This window comes from Stegostoma tigrinum, chromosome 3, assembly GCF_030684315.1.
Source record: "Stegostoma tigrinum isolate sSteTig4 chromosome 3, sSteTig4.hap1, whole genome shotgun sequence".
NCBI classification, from domain to species: domain Eukaryota; kingdom Metazoa; phylum Chordata; class Chondrichthyes; order Orectolobiformes; family Stegostomatidae; genus Stegostoma; species Stegostoma tigrinum.
In genome coordinates this window covers 32,046,681-32,062,961 of record NC_081356.1, presented here as the reverse complement: position 1 = coordinate 32,062,961, position 16,281 = coordinate 32,046,681, and the positions used below count along the sequence as shown (strand labels likewise).

Sequence of the window (16,281 nt, the reverse complement as noted above, 5' to 3'; positions counted from 1 at the left end):
ACTATCTCGGCATTAGATCACGCTGTTCTAAGTTAACAGTCGACCAATATTCCCAGTCAGAACTGTAAGTGAAGAATGATGACTTTAGGGAAGGTACAAGACCAGATACCCATAACATCAATGCAGAAAATAGCTGACCCCTTCAGGAAGGGAAAAGAAACAAACAGCTTCAGAAAAATCATCCAAATATCCCACCATATCTGTACCAGGTACACAAATAGTGTAATGTGTTATTATCAAGAAAAAAAAAATTTAAATTGCTCTTACCAGTTTTTGGCCATAAAGCATTAACTGCAATTTCACCTTTGAATTCCTCAGCCATTCCCAGGACACACATTGACATCCCATATTTAGCCATGGTATAGGCTGAGGGAATGAAAGAACACATTAGCTCATTTGCATCGTCTTCTGCCCCTATGTACTCAACACAGAGGTCCATGAACTGCATATAGCTTCATGAAGAAAATTCCTCCAGCATTACCTCTGCGACTAAAGACCGAGAAAATCACAGAAAGAGGACATACAGCTTGTCGTGTCATTGTCACCTGCTCTTTCCTATAGCCCTGCATTATTTTCCTCATCAAATATTTATGCAATTCCCTTCAGCAAGTTGCTCTTAAATCTGCTTCCACCATCTTCTCTGGCAACATGTCCCAGAACATCAAGTGTGGCAAAATAAAATTCTCATCTCACCAGCGTCCCTTTCTAACAAATGAGTTTAAATCCATCTGCATTGGTTATTGACCCTTCTGCCTCTGGAAACAATTTCCCTAGAGTTGCTCTTTCAAAACCCTTCATGATTTTCAATGTATTTGTCAAATCTCCACTTTAGCAGCTCTGCTCTCAGGAAAATAGCCCAGCTTCTTCAGTCCATAAGAATTAACATATACGGTGCCTGTGCTCACCACAGTGGTTCTTGAACCAGACTGGATTCATGTTGAGAGGAGGACTCAGGTTCAGAATGTGGCCATTCTGACTCTTTTTCAAATAAGGAATACACAATTTTGACCTGAGAAAAGAGAGAGAAAAATGAAGTAACATGCAATACAAAATTAAACATACAAAATTTTAAATGAACATACTGGTCTTTCAAAAGATGTGCAAATACACAAATGCACAGCTTTTACAATAGACATGATGTAAACACTGTCGCGATCGTAATGAAGTCAGCTTGGTGGACCTCACAGAATACCAGTTCCCTGACTGGGGCTGTTAACCTGGTCCAATCAGGGAGCCCTGGATGACAGATAAGAACAGGGGTGTCAGAGGTTCTGTTTACTCTGAGAGTTAGCACTGTGAGAGCTGAATCACTGCCAAGGATTCTAAGTATAAATAGAGGGTGACTTGGTGACAGGATACCAGCTGCTGTGGAGTTAATTCACATCCAATTTTACAATAAATTATTTTTACAGTATTAGCCAATCAGCCCATACTGCATTCCATTTAGTTTGCATTTGTGGACTACCATTCACAATCTCAGAATGCCCAAAGTACCTTACAGCGAATGAATGTTGCTTTTAAAATATTCACACGACTGCATTCTGTAACTCTGTCCCTGTAAGGGCAGTGAAAGCAGACTCACTTGTAGCTTCCAAACAGAAACCTGATAGCTCAAGTGGACAGATGGAAAATGGATGATGGGCCAAATGGGCTCCGTTTGTACCGTACCAGTCTGCGATAGAATGACAAATGGGCCTTTGTTGAAGTATAAATAAAGAAGATGGTTGGCTAAGACTGCCAATTATTCCTTCAAAGTTTCAAATCGATGCAAGGCCATATAGTCACATCAAGCCAGTATTTATACTACACTGGATCTCAAATTTGAATTATTAAAACAATAATCATTCAACCTTTAGAATTCATTAAAAAAAAACTAGGTAGGATTCAACAAAGGCTACTCCTGGAGTACTATCATGAGCAAGTTTTCATTTTCATTCAACAGTGAAGGTCTTTAAATTCTGAAAAATGTTCTTTCTACAATAAAAAAAATGCTAAAATTACATGGGATATACAAACAGTCAGTCAGTTCCATTACGAGCACTACAGCTAAAACAGTAACTGCTTTCCTTTATTATTCTTTAAGAAATGATCAATTTGCATTCATTTAATTATTTCTTCTTGCTTGCATTTCCTCTTGGCAGTGTCAGCAGTGGCTTGGTTGATAATCATATGTCTCTGAATTACAAGGTCCAGGATTCAAGTCTCACTCCAGGGCTTTGAACTTACAAGTAATAGCAAGAATTTGAAACGATTCCAGTTACAAGCGTGACAGAAAGTAACTCTAGTAATACCATTAGCATCTCCTGTGCCAGTCAGCTGCTGATCTCACAAATAAAGGCGTTCACTGCAATCACATGTTATTCCTGAAAATATCAAGTAATGCTATTTCAAATATAACCGGGGCATTTTACCAGGATCCTGGTCAACATTTATTCTCCAATCAGCATCACGCAAAAAAAAATGTGGCAAGTAGCTCATACATTGTGGTTTGTGGGATCTTGTGTGCAAATTGGCTGCTGTGTTTCCTTCATGACAACAGCGACTACATTTCAACAGGTTTTTCACAGGCTGCAAAGCATTTAGAATTGGCTGCAAAGTGATGGGTGAAAAGTGCAATATAAGTTAGGAAAATAACAGAAATTGCTGGAAAAGCTCAGGAGATCTGGCAGGATCTGTGGAAAAAAATCAGAGTTAACGTTTCGGGTCAGAACTCAACATATAAATTAGAGTCTTTCTTCCTGAAGCTGTAAATGTTTAAAAGAATCCTCTCTTCTGTTCACCAACAAAAAAAACCAAAATGTCACACATCAGAGAGGGCTGAAGTGTCTTCAGAATGCTGTGTTCCATAAAAAGTGTTTCTAAAGAAGTCACGAGCTCCCTCAGGAATAACATGTGATTGCAGTGAACGCCTTTATTTGTGAGATCAGCAGCTGACTGGCACAGGAGATGCTAATGGTATTACGAGAGTTACTTTCTGTCACGCGTGTAACTGGAATCGTTTCAAATTCTTAAGGATTCAATGACGTTACAAACTCAATCCTAAATATTGTTTCCGTAATTATCTTGGACTTCAAAAAGCAGCAGTGAAACTGCCAAAAGTCAATGAGCACTGAATCAAATTGAATTAGCTCTAATGTCACATGCACTCACATGAGTAGAGTGAAAAGTTTAACAGTTGCCACTTACGGCATCATCTGAGGTACCAACATACCTAGGTACAGATTCTTTTGTACAAATTCTTTTTTCATAGATTCGTTGAATTCAAAGAATCCCTACAGTGGGGAAGCAGGCCCTTCGGCCCACAAAGTCTACACTGACCCTAACAGCGTCCCACCCAGACCCATCCCAATCTACCTAATCTACACATCCCTCAACACTATGGGCAATTTTTCATGACCAATCCACCTCGCCTGCTCTTTTTTGGATTGTGAGAGGAAACTGGAGCACCTGGAGGAAACCAATGCAGGGACAGGGAGAATGTGCAAACTCGACACAGTCGCCCGAGGGTGGAATCAAACCTGGGTCCCCAGTGCTGTGAGGCAGCAGTGCTAACCACTGAGCCACTGTGCAACAGAAATAAAAAGTCCAGCATTACAGATCATCAAAAGTACAGAATCATAGTAGTAAATTAGAAAAGATGAAGTTAAGGTGTGCATTTATATAGCACCTTTCACACTCCTATGATGTTCAAAGGTGTTTCACAGAGGAGGACAACGACTGTGAGAAATAACAGCAGAAAAGTCAACTTCAGGAAACGTTACAGTAGCCTTTGATGAGAGCCGCACGCAGTCTATCTATAGCATCATGCTCAGCTCTGGTGTTTCTGCTCATCAGTAAAATGTACAAATGTATGAAGAATGATATGGAACGCATGGCACAGAAACAGGCCATTGGGCCTAAATGGTCCATGCTGATGTTTATGCCCCATGTGTAAGCCTGCCACCCCAGCTTCATCTCATCCTTTCAGTATAATCTCCTGCCCACTTCTCCCTCACGTGCCTATCTGACTTCGTCTTCAATATATCTATGTGGTTCACCTCACACAACCAGTTCCTGCGGCACTCAGGACTAAGCATTCCAATGCAAAAGATGTTGCGGCACACAAATTCAGGTAAATTTAAGCTTTACATTCAGTTGTTGGTTTTACATGGCTTAAATCGATGAATAAAAAGGACATTCAGGTGACTGTATCTGTGCTGGCTCTTTGGCAAAGCGATTCTGTTCGTTTCATTCCCATAAACTTCCAAATTCTGCCTCTTCAACTATTTTTCCAATTGCTCTTTGAATATTACTATCACACCAGCTGCCCCAGCTTTTCAGGAAGTGCGTCCTGGCTTGTAAAAACAAGATGTTTCCTCATTTTGCCTCTGGTTTGTTTGCCAGCTTCCTTAAATCTGTGCCTTCTGGTTTCACTCCCCCTACCTGCCCACTTCAACAGCCAGTGGAAACAACCTCTCCCCCTTTACTCTATCAGAGCCCTTCATCATTTTGAATGCTTTTATCAAATCATGCCTCAAGCTTCTCTGATCTGTGGTGAACAGTTAAACTGGCAAATCAAGACTGAAGTAGTAAGACCTCCTCCTCCAACCAGGCAGTCTCATTTCAGCGTCAGGCCAGGCCCAGACTCCAGTTCCAAGCTGCATACAGACAATAATTGCAGCTTCGGAGCAAAGTGAAACTACTGGAGTATAAATGCACACCTTGCAAGGCAGTCGTTACCCAAACACTGTCGTTCCTTATCTCCAAACTGCTCATTTGTTTGCGCCATCAGGTGCCTGAAGCCCAACAACAACAACATTTGTATATTTTGTCCCGACTTCCATTTTGAGAGAGTCTGATCTTCACAGATGAGTTGTAATACTGAGCATTTTGGTTGCAGCTTAAAGGCAGAGAAACTGAAGTTGCTCCTTTAAGGAAGTCAGAAACAATATTAAACAATGCTACTGGCCCCTATGTTTGGAACAAAATATGAAAAACAAGATTGCAATTGCAAATTTCCAAAACAGTAAGGTCTTCTTTGTTTTAAATCCCTCTCCTCCCTACCTCTGCGACCTCCAGCCCAACTGCCCTTCGAGATCTCAATGCTTTGCTGATTTTAACTGTTGCACTTTGCTATTATGCCTTTGGCTGAATGACCCTTAGCTTTGAAATTCCCTCCCTAAACATCTCCATTTCCTCCTGATCCGTCTAATCTTTTACTCGCTCGCCCCATTATCTTCTCATCTAGTTCGGTGCCAAGTTCTGTTTGACCCAGGAATGAGGGACTTCAGTTACATTGATTAATTTCAGAAGCTGAGGCTACACACTTTTAAGAGATAGTCAGTGGGGGATTGGATGGTGATATTCGAAACCATGAGGGGGGTTCTGGTCTCAGTGGATTGGGAGAAACAATTCCTGTTGGTGAAGATTGAGAAGATTGAATTAAAGGCAATGTCCAAAGAACTGAAAGGATATGCAAGGAAAAGCATTTTTACCTAGTGAGGATCTGAAATGCACTACTTGAGAGTGCAGTGGAGGCGAATTCAATTCTCAAAAGAAAATTGGATAATTCAGAGGAGACGGTGGTGCCATGGCAATATTGTTGTTTAATCACCACAAACCCCAGGCTAATGCTCTGAAGAATCAATTCCCACAACGGCAGCTGGTGAAACTGAAATTCAATTAATAAGTCCGGAATTTTAAAACTCAGTAATGCTGAACGTGACAACCATGTGTGTTGTTGTGAGAGCCCACCTGGTTCATGCTCTTTTGAGAAGGAAGTCAGCTGACTTCACGAGGTGTCGCCTACATGTGACTCCAGATCCACAACAGCAGTGGGACTAGCTTTTAGCTGCCCTCGGTTCCAGGGATGAGCAACAAATGTCAGCCTATTCTGTGAGACCACATCCCACAAAACAATAAACAGAAATTATGAGGACAGAGAAAATTGGTAACTCGATGGGAAGAAGAGGTGGGGAGTGGGACTTACTGCATTGCTCTTAGGAAGAGCTAGGACAGACGGTGGTAGACTAAATGGCCTCTTTTGCATAGTAACGACTGTGTGATTTTACTACTAAAGGTGCTGCATAAATAAAAGGCAACACTGCAACAGTTTGAAAACTGTTGCTTCTTACAGATTTCAACTGGTGATTTCTTTCTGAGATCTCAAGTCGACCACCAGATGGAGCATCAAACTACATGATACGTTGTGTATGCACAGGCGACGCACAAAGAATAACATGGGCCTAGTAGCGCTTTGGAAACCTGATGAAACAGCAGTCGTCAGCTACGTAGCCTGTTCCGTACAGAGGTCAAAGATACATTAACAATAATCCACAATGTTCAGTTCAGGGCACCACACATTGTCTGAACAGAGTGTGAACCACAAGAGTTAAACTAAAAATTTGTATTTACACAAATGAAGGTTGCTTTGCTGGAATTTCAAAAGTTAAGGGAGGCTTGGATCAAGGTTTTCAAACTACAAATAGAAGCTAAGATAGACAGACAGAAACTATTCCCCCTGATTGTGGAGTCTAGTACGAGATGCATCGTCAGAAGGTTAGAGTCAGGCCTATCACCAGTGAAATTGGGAAACATGTCTGCACACAAGCAGAAATTTGAAACTGTCATTCAAATATGGCAATTAATGTGAGAATGAAACAACACGAGTGTGTCAAAATGTGAGAATGAGGATGAGACAGAGGGAGGCTGGGGAAGGAGGGAGGGGGAGTATGTGTAATGGTGAGAGAGAAAAGGGAATAGTGTATGAGGGAGGGAGAGCATGAATAACAGAGACAGAAAGTGGAAGGGAATTAGAGAAACAGCGAGCAGGAAATCCTAGACTGCGGACTTTCCCACAGATTTCCCCCACCCGACTCAAGAAATGAACCACACACTAGGTTGAGTCACAGAATTGTATAGCACAGAAATAGACTCATCAGTCCAACTCATCCATGCTGACCAGATATCCTAGGTAAGTCTGGTCCCATTTGCCAGGAAAGACAACTATCCCTCTAAACCCTTTCTATTTACATACACATTCAGATGCCTTTTAAATGTTGTAATTACAGTGGCCTCCACCACTTGCTCAGGCAGCTCATTCCACACACACACCTACCACTGCATGAAAAAATTGCCCCTTTGGTCCCTTTCACAATGAGGAAGACAACTTCTTGCTATCCCCACTCCTTTATGAATACTGCTGAGGCCAGCTCAGGTTGTACACCATCACAGGCGAAGGCAAGGTTCGTGCAATTGAACCCAACTCCTGAGCTCAGTCCTAGTCTCCATGTCATTCTCTGGCGAGCAGAACTTGGGAACCAATGTGCCAAACTTTGTCTTTCAAGTGAGGTTAAAAAAAACTGAATTGAAGCCTCTCAAGTGAAAAGATTGGTCATCCACATTGTACATCTAACGGTACAAAAACTATTGCAGGCACATTCCTTCAGGGGCTGTTCACCCTATGTACTCAAGAGCTGGTGTTTTCCAGTCAGGAGTAGGCCTCAAGCCGCTAACCTCTGCCATCTGTAAGGTGGATTTGGAATTCATACATCTCATCCCAGCGGCTTGATGGGATAGATACCCATGACTACAACTTACTTAAAATGGACATCAAGCTCCACATTCCCAAATCAAACTTGTCCCAACTGCATAAAATACTAATTCTATGAAGTGCCCCTTGTCCCCCAGTCCTTTCTCCCTGTGCTGGTCTGCCAGGAATGGAACCTGCATTGCCCAATCTGCTCAAAATACATCTAAACTTCACGTGAATGTGTGGACATTAACAACATTCGCAAGGTCAGGAATTAAGAATAAACGCGAACGCATGTGACAATGGGACAGAAGATGCACTTCAGAACTAGAAACAGCGCATCGGTTGGAGAGAGGACAAGTGTAAGCATGGTAGAACGAGGACATGCGAAAGAGCGACTGTGAAAAAAACAAGTGAATGAGTGAGCAGATGAGAAAGTGAGCATGTTTGCACGTGAGTCTGAGAAATTATATGCAAAGCCCTCATGTTTACTCAACTGGGAGCCTCTGAATTTCAAAGACATACATACATCATCCTGAAAATTTGATGTCTACTTCTTTAAGAAAAACACATCTTTGATTTTGACACTGCTGTACTGATCTCATTCAAATATTTATGAGCAGATTCACTTCTACAAAGGAAAATTGTGAAAATCACTTTGTGATATTTGTTTACATGCAAGTGAAAAGTTTATGCAAACATCTGCAGCACTGTATTCCTGGATTATGATATTAATAGCATTGTAACTATAGCAACCAAATAATGTCCCGAGGTGTAAGTGTGTTGTATGCATGAATCTTGTCGCTACGTTCCACATTGGCCTACACACGCGAAAGGGTATAATAATCAAACAAATTGAAGTACAGGCTTTCTTACATTTTGCCATTTTGTCCTCTGAAATTAATTATTCATTCAAAGTGTGCCAAAAAAATAAGAATGAAGAATTTATAGAAAGCTTTGATATAGTTTCTTCAAGCAGCACATTCTTGAACTGACCAGAGAGCAGGGTATATTAGAATTTGCAGTGTTCAGTGGGTCAGGATTAATTCATCATCTCGCAGTAAAGGCACCCCTGGGATAGCGGCGACCACATGATGCTTCAAATTTAGAATCAGTTTGAACAGGATAATATTGAGGTGAAAGTTAAGTCTTTTACTCTTAAATGAGAGCAACTATATCATCAGAAAGCCAAAACTAGCTGAAGCAAGCTGGCACATGAGGCTAGATGATGCAGTAATGCAGAAACAGAAGAAGGTACTTAAGGGGATATTTCAGAATACTAAGAACACACATATTCCTGCGCTAAAGAAAAATGCTCAAGGGAGGACCCACCCTAACATGGTTAAATAAATAAGTTAAGGAAAGTATCAGACTTAAGGAATCAGCATATAACTTCACAAAGATGAGTAATATGTGAGGATATAAAGAATGGCAGAGAACGATTAAAAGGTTAATCAGGAGAAAGAAATTACAGCATGAAAGGACGCTAGCTAGAAATGTAAAAAGTTGACAGCAAGAGTTTCTAAAGGTATTTAAAAAGGAAAAGAGTAAAAAATGAGATTGTCATTAGTGAGTGAGAATGGTATTAACAAAATCGAAAGGAAATGCAAAGTGAAATATTTTGCTTTTGTCTTCATGATAGAGGATTATAGAAACATTCCTGTAACATTCTTATAAATCAGGATGTTGAAGGCAGCGAGAGAAACTTGGTGAAATTACAATCACTAGGGAAGTGGTACTAAGTAAACTGATGGAGCTGTAGACTGACACGTCTCTAGATGCAGATGAATTTCATTCTAGGTTGTTAAAAGAGGTGGCTAAAGACATTACAGATGCATTCGTGTTATTTTATATATTTCTTAGATTCAGAAAAGATTCCATCAGACTGCAAAATAACAGGGAGGCAGAAAACAGGAAATAATAGATCAGGCTGCTTGACATCTACAGTGGGGATGGTGTCAGAATCAGTCATTAAAGAGATTCTAGCTGCGTGCTTAGAAAAAAAGATAATCAGGACAATTCAACCTGGTTTCATGAAATGGAAATCATTAGTCACAAATTTGTTAGATTTTTTTGAAGGAATAGCATGTGCAATGGATAATGGGAGCTCGTAAAACATACAGTCTTTGAATCCCAGCAGATATCTCATCAGATAGCAGATTAACATGACTGCAGAATATTAAAGCTCATGGTGTAGGGGATAACAATCACATGGACAGAAGATTGGTTGGCTTACAGATAAAAGAGTATGCGTAATGAATCCTTATCTGATTGGCAGCATATTATGAGTGACGCCCTACAGGGATCTGTGCTGGGGTCTCAACTTTTTAACAATGTACATCAATGACTAAGATGAGTGGAACAAAGGCATGGAAGCTAAATTCACAGACAACATCAAGATAGGGAGGAAGATGCATATGAAGAGGACAAAAGGAGCATGTGTGGAGATATAGACTGAATGAATGGACAAGAATTCTGTGCAAACATGTGAATTTGTTGACTTTGGAAGAAAAATAAAAACAAACAGTAAAAGGAGAATGGCTGCAGAATTTCAAGCTGCAAACAGATTGAGGTGTTCAAGTACTTAAGTCATGAAAAGTTAGTGTGGAGGTACAGCATGTGAACAAGAGTGCTAAAGGAATATTATGACAAGAATTGAACAAAGTTATAAGGATGTTACGTTTCAATTATACAAGACATTGGTGAGACCACATCTTGAATATCTCGTGTAGTTTTTGTTACTTTATTTAGGGAAGGGTATAAACACATTGAAAGTAGTTCGGGGACATTTACTAGATTGATGCCTGAAACAAGCAGGTCATTATTTGAGGAAAAGTTGGACAAACTGGAGCTTGCTTCCACTGGAGTTTAGAAGATTGAGGGTGACTTGTTTGCAAAGATTAAGACGTTATTATTTTGGCAATAATACTGAAAGATTTGTGCTCCAGAACTTACCATTCCCCTACGCAAGCTCTCCAGTACAGCTACAATATTATAGCATCTATCTGACAATGTGGAAAACATCCTGCACACAAAAAGCAGAACAATCCAACCTGGCCAATTACCATCCCATCAGTCTACTCGCCATCATCAGGAAAGTGATGGAAGGTGTCATCAACTGTGCTATCAAGTGGCACCTGCTCAGCAATAACCTGCACAGTGACACTCAGTTTGGGTTCCACCAGGGCCACTCAGCTCCTGACCTCATTACAGCCTTGGTTCAAACTTGGACAAAAAAGATAAATTCCAGAGGTGAGGTGAGAGCAGTAGCCCTTGACATCAAACTGCATTTGACTGAGTGTGGCATCATGGAGCCCTAGCAAAACTGGAATCAAGGGGAAGTGGGGGAAAACTCTCCACTGGTTGGAGGCATATCTGGCAAATAGGAAGACGTTTGCGGTTGTCAGAGGTCAGTCATCTCTGCTGGAGTTACAGAGTCATATAGCATGGAAACAGACTGCTCGGTCCAATTCATATGTGCCAACCAGACATCCCAAAAGAAAGTTAGGGAAGTAAACACGTGGCTAATGGATTGGTGAGGGAAAGAGGGATTCCATTTCATGAGGCATTGGCATCAGTTTTGGAACCAGGGGGATCTGTACCGTTGAGACGGTCTCCACCTGAACCGATCTGGAACCAGTGTTCTAGCAAAAAGGATAAATAGGGTAGTCAGTAGGACTTTAAACTTCTGAGTCGGGGGAAGGGAAAGTGAAAGAGAGAGGGAGTATGGAGTTAAATGGAAAGATAAGCAACAGGATAGCATGTGTACAGGTGGATTTAAGCTCGAGGCAGACTAGGAATACAGCAAAAAGGAAGGATAGCTCAAGATACTTTGGGATTTCCAACCTCTCTAATAATGATAAGAAAGCTAGCATTAAGACATTTTATCTAAATGCTCGTAGTATTCACAACAAAGTAGATGAATTAACAGCACAAATACTCTTGAATGATTATGATGTGGTAGGCATCACAGAGACATGGTTGCAGGGAGCTCAGGACCGGTGGTTAAACGTCCAAGGATTCACAACATATCGAAAAGACAGGGAGGTGAGCAGAGGGGGGTGGGGTTGCCTTGTTAATTAAGAATGAAATTAAATCGATGGCACTGAATGACATAGGGTCAGAAGATGTGGAGTCTGTGTGGTGGAATTGAGGAACCACAAAGGCAAAAAAACTATAATGGGAGTTATGTACAGACCTCCTAACAGTGATCAGGACCAGGGGTGCAAGATGCACCGAGAAATAGATACGGCATGTCAGAAAGGCAAGGTGATCATGGGGGACTTCAATATGCAGGTGGATTGGGTGAATAATGTTGCTGGTGGATCCAAAGAAAGTGAATTCATGGAATGTTTACAGGATGGCCTTTTGGAACAGCTTGTGATGGAGTCCACAAGGGAGCAGGCTATTCTGGACTTAGTGCTATGTAACGAGCCAGACTTTATAAAAGACCTTCAAGTAAGGGAACACTTAGGAGGCAGCGATCATAATATGGTAGAGTTCAGTCTGCAGTTTGAAACAGAGAAGGCAAAATCGGATGTAATGGTGTTACAGTTAAATAAAGGTAATTACAGGAACATGAGAGAGGAACTGACGAAAATCGACTGGAAGCAGAGCCTAGCGGGGAAGACAGTAGAGCAACAATGGCAGGAGTTTCTGGGTGTAATTGAGGACACAGTACAGAGGTTCATCTCAAAGAAAAGAAAGATTATCCGGGATGGGATTAGACGGCCATGGCTGACAAAGGAAGTCAGGAAATATATCAAAGAAAAAGAGACAGCCTATTAAGTGGCCAAGAGCACTGGGAAATCAGAAGATTGGGAAGGCTACAAAAACAGACAGAGAATAACAAAGAGAGCAATAAGGAAGGAGAGGATCAAATATGAAGGTAGGCTAGCTAGTAATATTAGAAATGATAGTAAAAGCTTCTTGCAATACGTAAGAAACAAACGAGAGGCAAAAGTAGATATTGGGCTGCTCCAAATTGATGCTGGAAGGCTAGTGATGGGAGATAAGGAAATAGCTGAAGAACTTAATAAGTACTTTGCATCAGTCTTCACAGTGGAAGACATGAGTAGTATGCCAACAATTAAGGGAGAGCCAGGGGGCAGAGTTGAGTATAGTAGGCATTACAAAAGAGAAAGTGCTAGAAAAGCTAAAGGGTCTAAAAATTGATAAATCTCCTGGCCCCAATGGGCTACATCCTACAGTTCTGAGGGAGGTGGCTGAGGAAATAGCGGAGGCTTTGGTCATGATCTTTCAAAAGTCACTGGAGTCAGGGAAAGTCCCAGATGATTGGAAAATTGCTGTTGTAACTCCCTTGTTTCAGAAAGGATCAAGGCAAAAGATGGAAAATTATAGGGCGATTAGCTTAACCTCGGTAGTTGGTAAAATTCTAGAATCCATTGTCAAGGATGAGATTTCTAAATTCCTGGAAGTGCAGGGTCAGATTAAAACAAGGCAGCATGGTTTTAGTAAGGGGAGATCGTGCTTGACAAACCTGTTCGAATTCTTTGAAGAGATAACAAGTATGTTAGACCAGGGAAACCCAGTAGATGTTATCTGTCTAGACTTCCAAAAGGTCTTTGATATAGTGCCTCACGGGAGGCTGCTGAGCAAGGTGAGGGTCCATGGTGTTCGAGGTGAGCTACTGGCTTGGATTGAGGATTGGCTGTCTGACAGAAGGCAGAGAGTTGGGATAAAAGGCTCTTTTTCGGAATGGCAATCGGTGACGAGTGGTGTCCCGCAGGGTTCAGTGTTGGGGCCACAGCTGGTCTGGATGAGGGGATTGGGGGCATTCTGGTGAACTTTGCCGATGATACGAAGATAGGTGGACAGGCAGGTAGTACTGAGGAGGTGGGGAAGCTGCAGAAAGATTTAGGCAGTCTAGGAGAGTGGTCCAGGAAATGGCTGATGAAATTCAATGTGAGTAAATGTGAGGTTTTGCACTTTGGAAAAAAGAATGCAGGCATGGACTATTTTCGAAACGGTGAGAAAATTCGCAAATCAGATATGCAAAGGGATCTGGGAGTGTTGGTCCAGGATTCTCTGAAGGTTAACTTGCAGGTATAGTCCGTAATTAAGAAAGCAAATGTAATGTTGTCGTTTATCTCAAGAGGGTTGGAATATAAAAGCAGCGATGTGCTTCTGAGGCTTTATAAGGCTCTAGTTAGGCCCCATTTAGAATACTGTGTCCAATTTTGGGCCCCACACCTCAGGAAGGACATACTAGCCCTGGAGCGTGTCCAGCACAGATTCACACGGATGATCCCTGGAATGGTAGGTTTAACGTATGATGAACGGCTAAGGATCCTGGGATTGTACTCATTAGAGTTTAGAAGGTTAAGGGGAGATCAAATAGAAACTTACAAGATAATGTATGGTTTAGAAGGGGTGGACACTAGGAAGTTGTTTCCGTTAGGCGGGGAGACTAGGCCTTAAAATTAAAGGGAGTAAATTTAAAACTGAAATGAGACGATATTTCTTCAGCCAGAGAGTGGTGGGCTTGTGGAATTCATTGCCGCAGAGTGCAGTGGAGGCCAGGATGTTGGATGCCTTCAAGGCAGAGATCGACAAATTCTTGATCTCAAAAGGAATCAAGGGCTACACGGAGAGTGCAGGGAAGTGGTGTTGAAATGCCCATCAGCTATGATTTAAATGGCAGAGTGGACTTGATGGGTTGAATGGCCTTACTTCCATTCCTATGTCTTATGGTCTTATGGTCTAAGCTGACCTATCCATTTCCCAGCACTTTTCCCGTATCACTCTCAACCCCTTCCATTCGCATACCCTTCCAGATGCCGTTTAAATGTTCTAATTGTACCAGCTTCATTCCATACACATACCACCGTCTGTGTGAAAATGTTACCCTTCAGGTCCTTTTAAAATCTTTCCCCTCTCACCCCAAAATTATGACCTCTAGTTTTGGATTGCCCCAGTATGGGGAAAAAAAATCTTGGCTCTTCACCCTATCCATGCCCCTCATGACTTAAAAAACCTCCACAAAGTCACCCCTCATGGGATTGCAGAATTCAAAATGCAAATTGTTAGCCGTGTGCTTATTGAATAACAAAGCAACTTCAAGGAGCAAATAGCTTCAATTAACCTCACTGCGAAGCCTCTTCCAGGGATGCCTAACCTGAAGAAGTTACCCTCCTCCCTCCGGACCAACCTCAGGGAATCTCTCTCCCACTGCAACTCTCTTGTAATCTCTTCAGCCTTGCTTCCCTGGACTGACCTATCCCCTCCCTACCTCCCCACCTATCTTCTTTTCTCAGAGATAATGGGAACTGCAGATGCTGGAGAATTCCAAGATAATAAAATGTGAGGCTGGATGAACACAGCAGGCCAAGCAGCATCTCAGGAGCACAAAAGCTGACGTTTCGGGCCTGGACCCTTCATCAGAGGCCCAAAACGTCAGCTTTTGTGCTCCTGAGATGCTGCTTGGCCTGCTGTGTTCATCCAGCCTCACATTTTATTATCTTCTTTTCTCTCCATCTTCGGTCCGCCTCCCCCTCTCTCCCTCTTTATTCCAGAACCCTCACCCCATCCCCCTCTCTGAAGAAGGGTCTAAGCCTGAAACGTCAGCTTTTGTGCTCCTGAGATGCTGCTGGGCCTGCTGTGTTCATCCAGCCTCACATTTTATTATCTTAGCTTCAAATATGCCCCTATTTTGTTTGACTGTCTAAAGCTAACAGAATGCTGGCTTTTACATCTACTGGACTGAGCATAAGGATGCAGATGTTATGGTACAATAAACCCTGGACAGACACCACTCGGAGTATGATGAATAGATCTGGGCACTTGGGTAGGATATATTAGCCTTGGAGTAAGTACAATGTAATTTACAAGAATGACGCCTAGACTTCAGTGGTGACATTATGAGGGGACATGATACAAATTAGGCCTGTTTCCTCTCAAATTTAGAAGATTAAGGAGCAATCTGACTAAAGTCTTCAAAATATTAAAAGGATAAGACAGGGTTGATCGAGATAAACTATTTTCACTGGTTGGGAATTCCAGAACCAGGGGATATAGTCTTAAAAGACCAGTGCCTGACCATTCAGGAGAGAATGTTAAAAAGCACTTTAACACACAAAGGGTAGTAGCAGTTTGGAACTCTCATCCACAAACAGCAACTGATGCTGGACCAGTTGTTCGCTTTAAATCAGAGATAGATAATATTTGTTCAGCAAAGGTATTCAAAGATGTGGGCAAAGGCAGGTATCCAGAGTTAGGCCACAGATCAGCCATGATCTCATTGGATGGAAGAAGAGGCTCGCGGGGATGAAAGGCTTACTCCTGTTCCTATGTTCGTGTAGAGTCGATCAAGTTTGAGACAATGATAAGTTTACCACTTGGGCATAAATATTGAATGTGCATGACTTCTTCAATCATTAGTTATTCCTCAACCAACATCTGCAAAAGCAGCTGATTTGATTTATTGTAGCTACATGTACCTAGGTACAGCGAAAAGCTTTGCTTGTGAGCAGTGAAGGCAAATCATAGCAAGCAAGGACAGATTATAGGGTGCTTAGACAAAGTGAGGCCTACAGGGTATACAGCACAGGATGTGCACAAAGCACGTTCAACACTATTTGAAGTTTGACAGTCCATCAGTCGAATAACGACAGGGAAGGAGATGTTCTTGAACCTGTTGGAGCATGTGTTCAAGCTTCTGTATCTTCTGCCTGGCAGAACAGGTTGTAGGTGGGTATTAGCAGGATGGGAGATAATACTTGCATTATTTCTGAAGAAGGGTCTAACCCAAA

The 16,281-nt window shown here is 41.8% G+C and overlaps 1 protein-coding gene across 2 annotated transcripts in view; it reads right to left on the bottom strand.

Annotated features, from left to right (window-relative positions):
- Nucleotides 1-16,281, bottom strand: part of hsdl2 (hydroxysteroid dehydrogenase like 2) — a 127,904-nt gene that overhangs the window by 23,261 nt on the left and 88,362 nt on the right. For both annotated transcript variants that reach the window (XM_048527217.2, XM_048527216.2), the window contains exons 5-6: nt 906-1,009; nt 268-366 (exon numbers count right to left, since the gene is read on the bottom strand). In XM_048527217.2, coding sequence (XP_048383174.1) covers nt 268-366; nt 906-1,009 — 203 coding nt within the window. The remainder of the gene's footprint in view (nt 1-267; nt 367-905; nt 1,010-16,281) is intronic.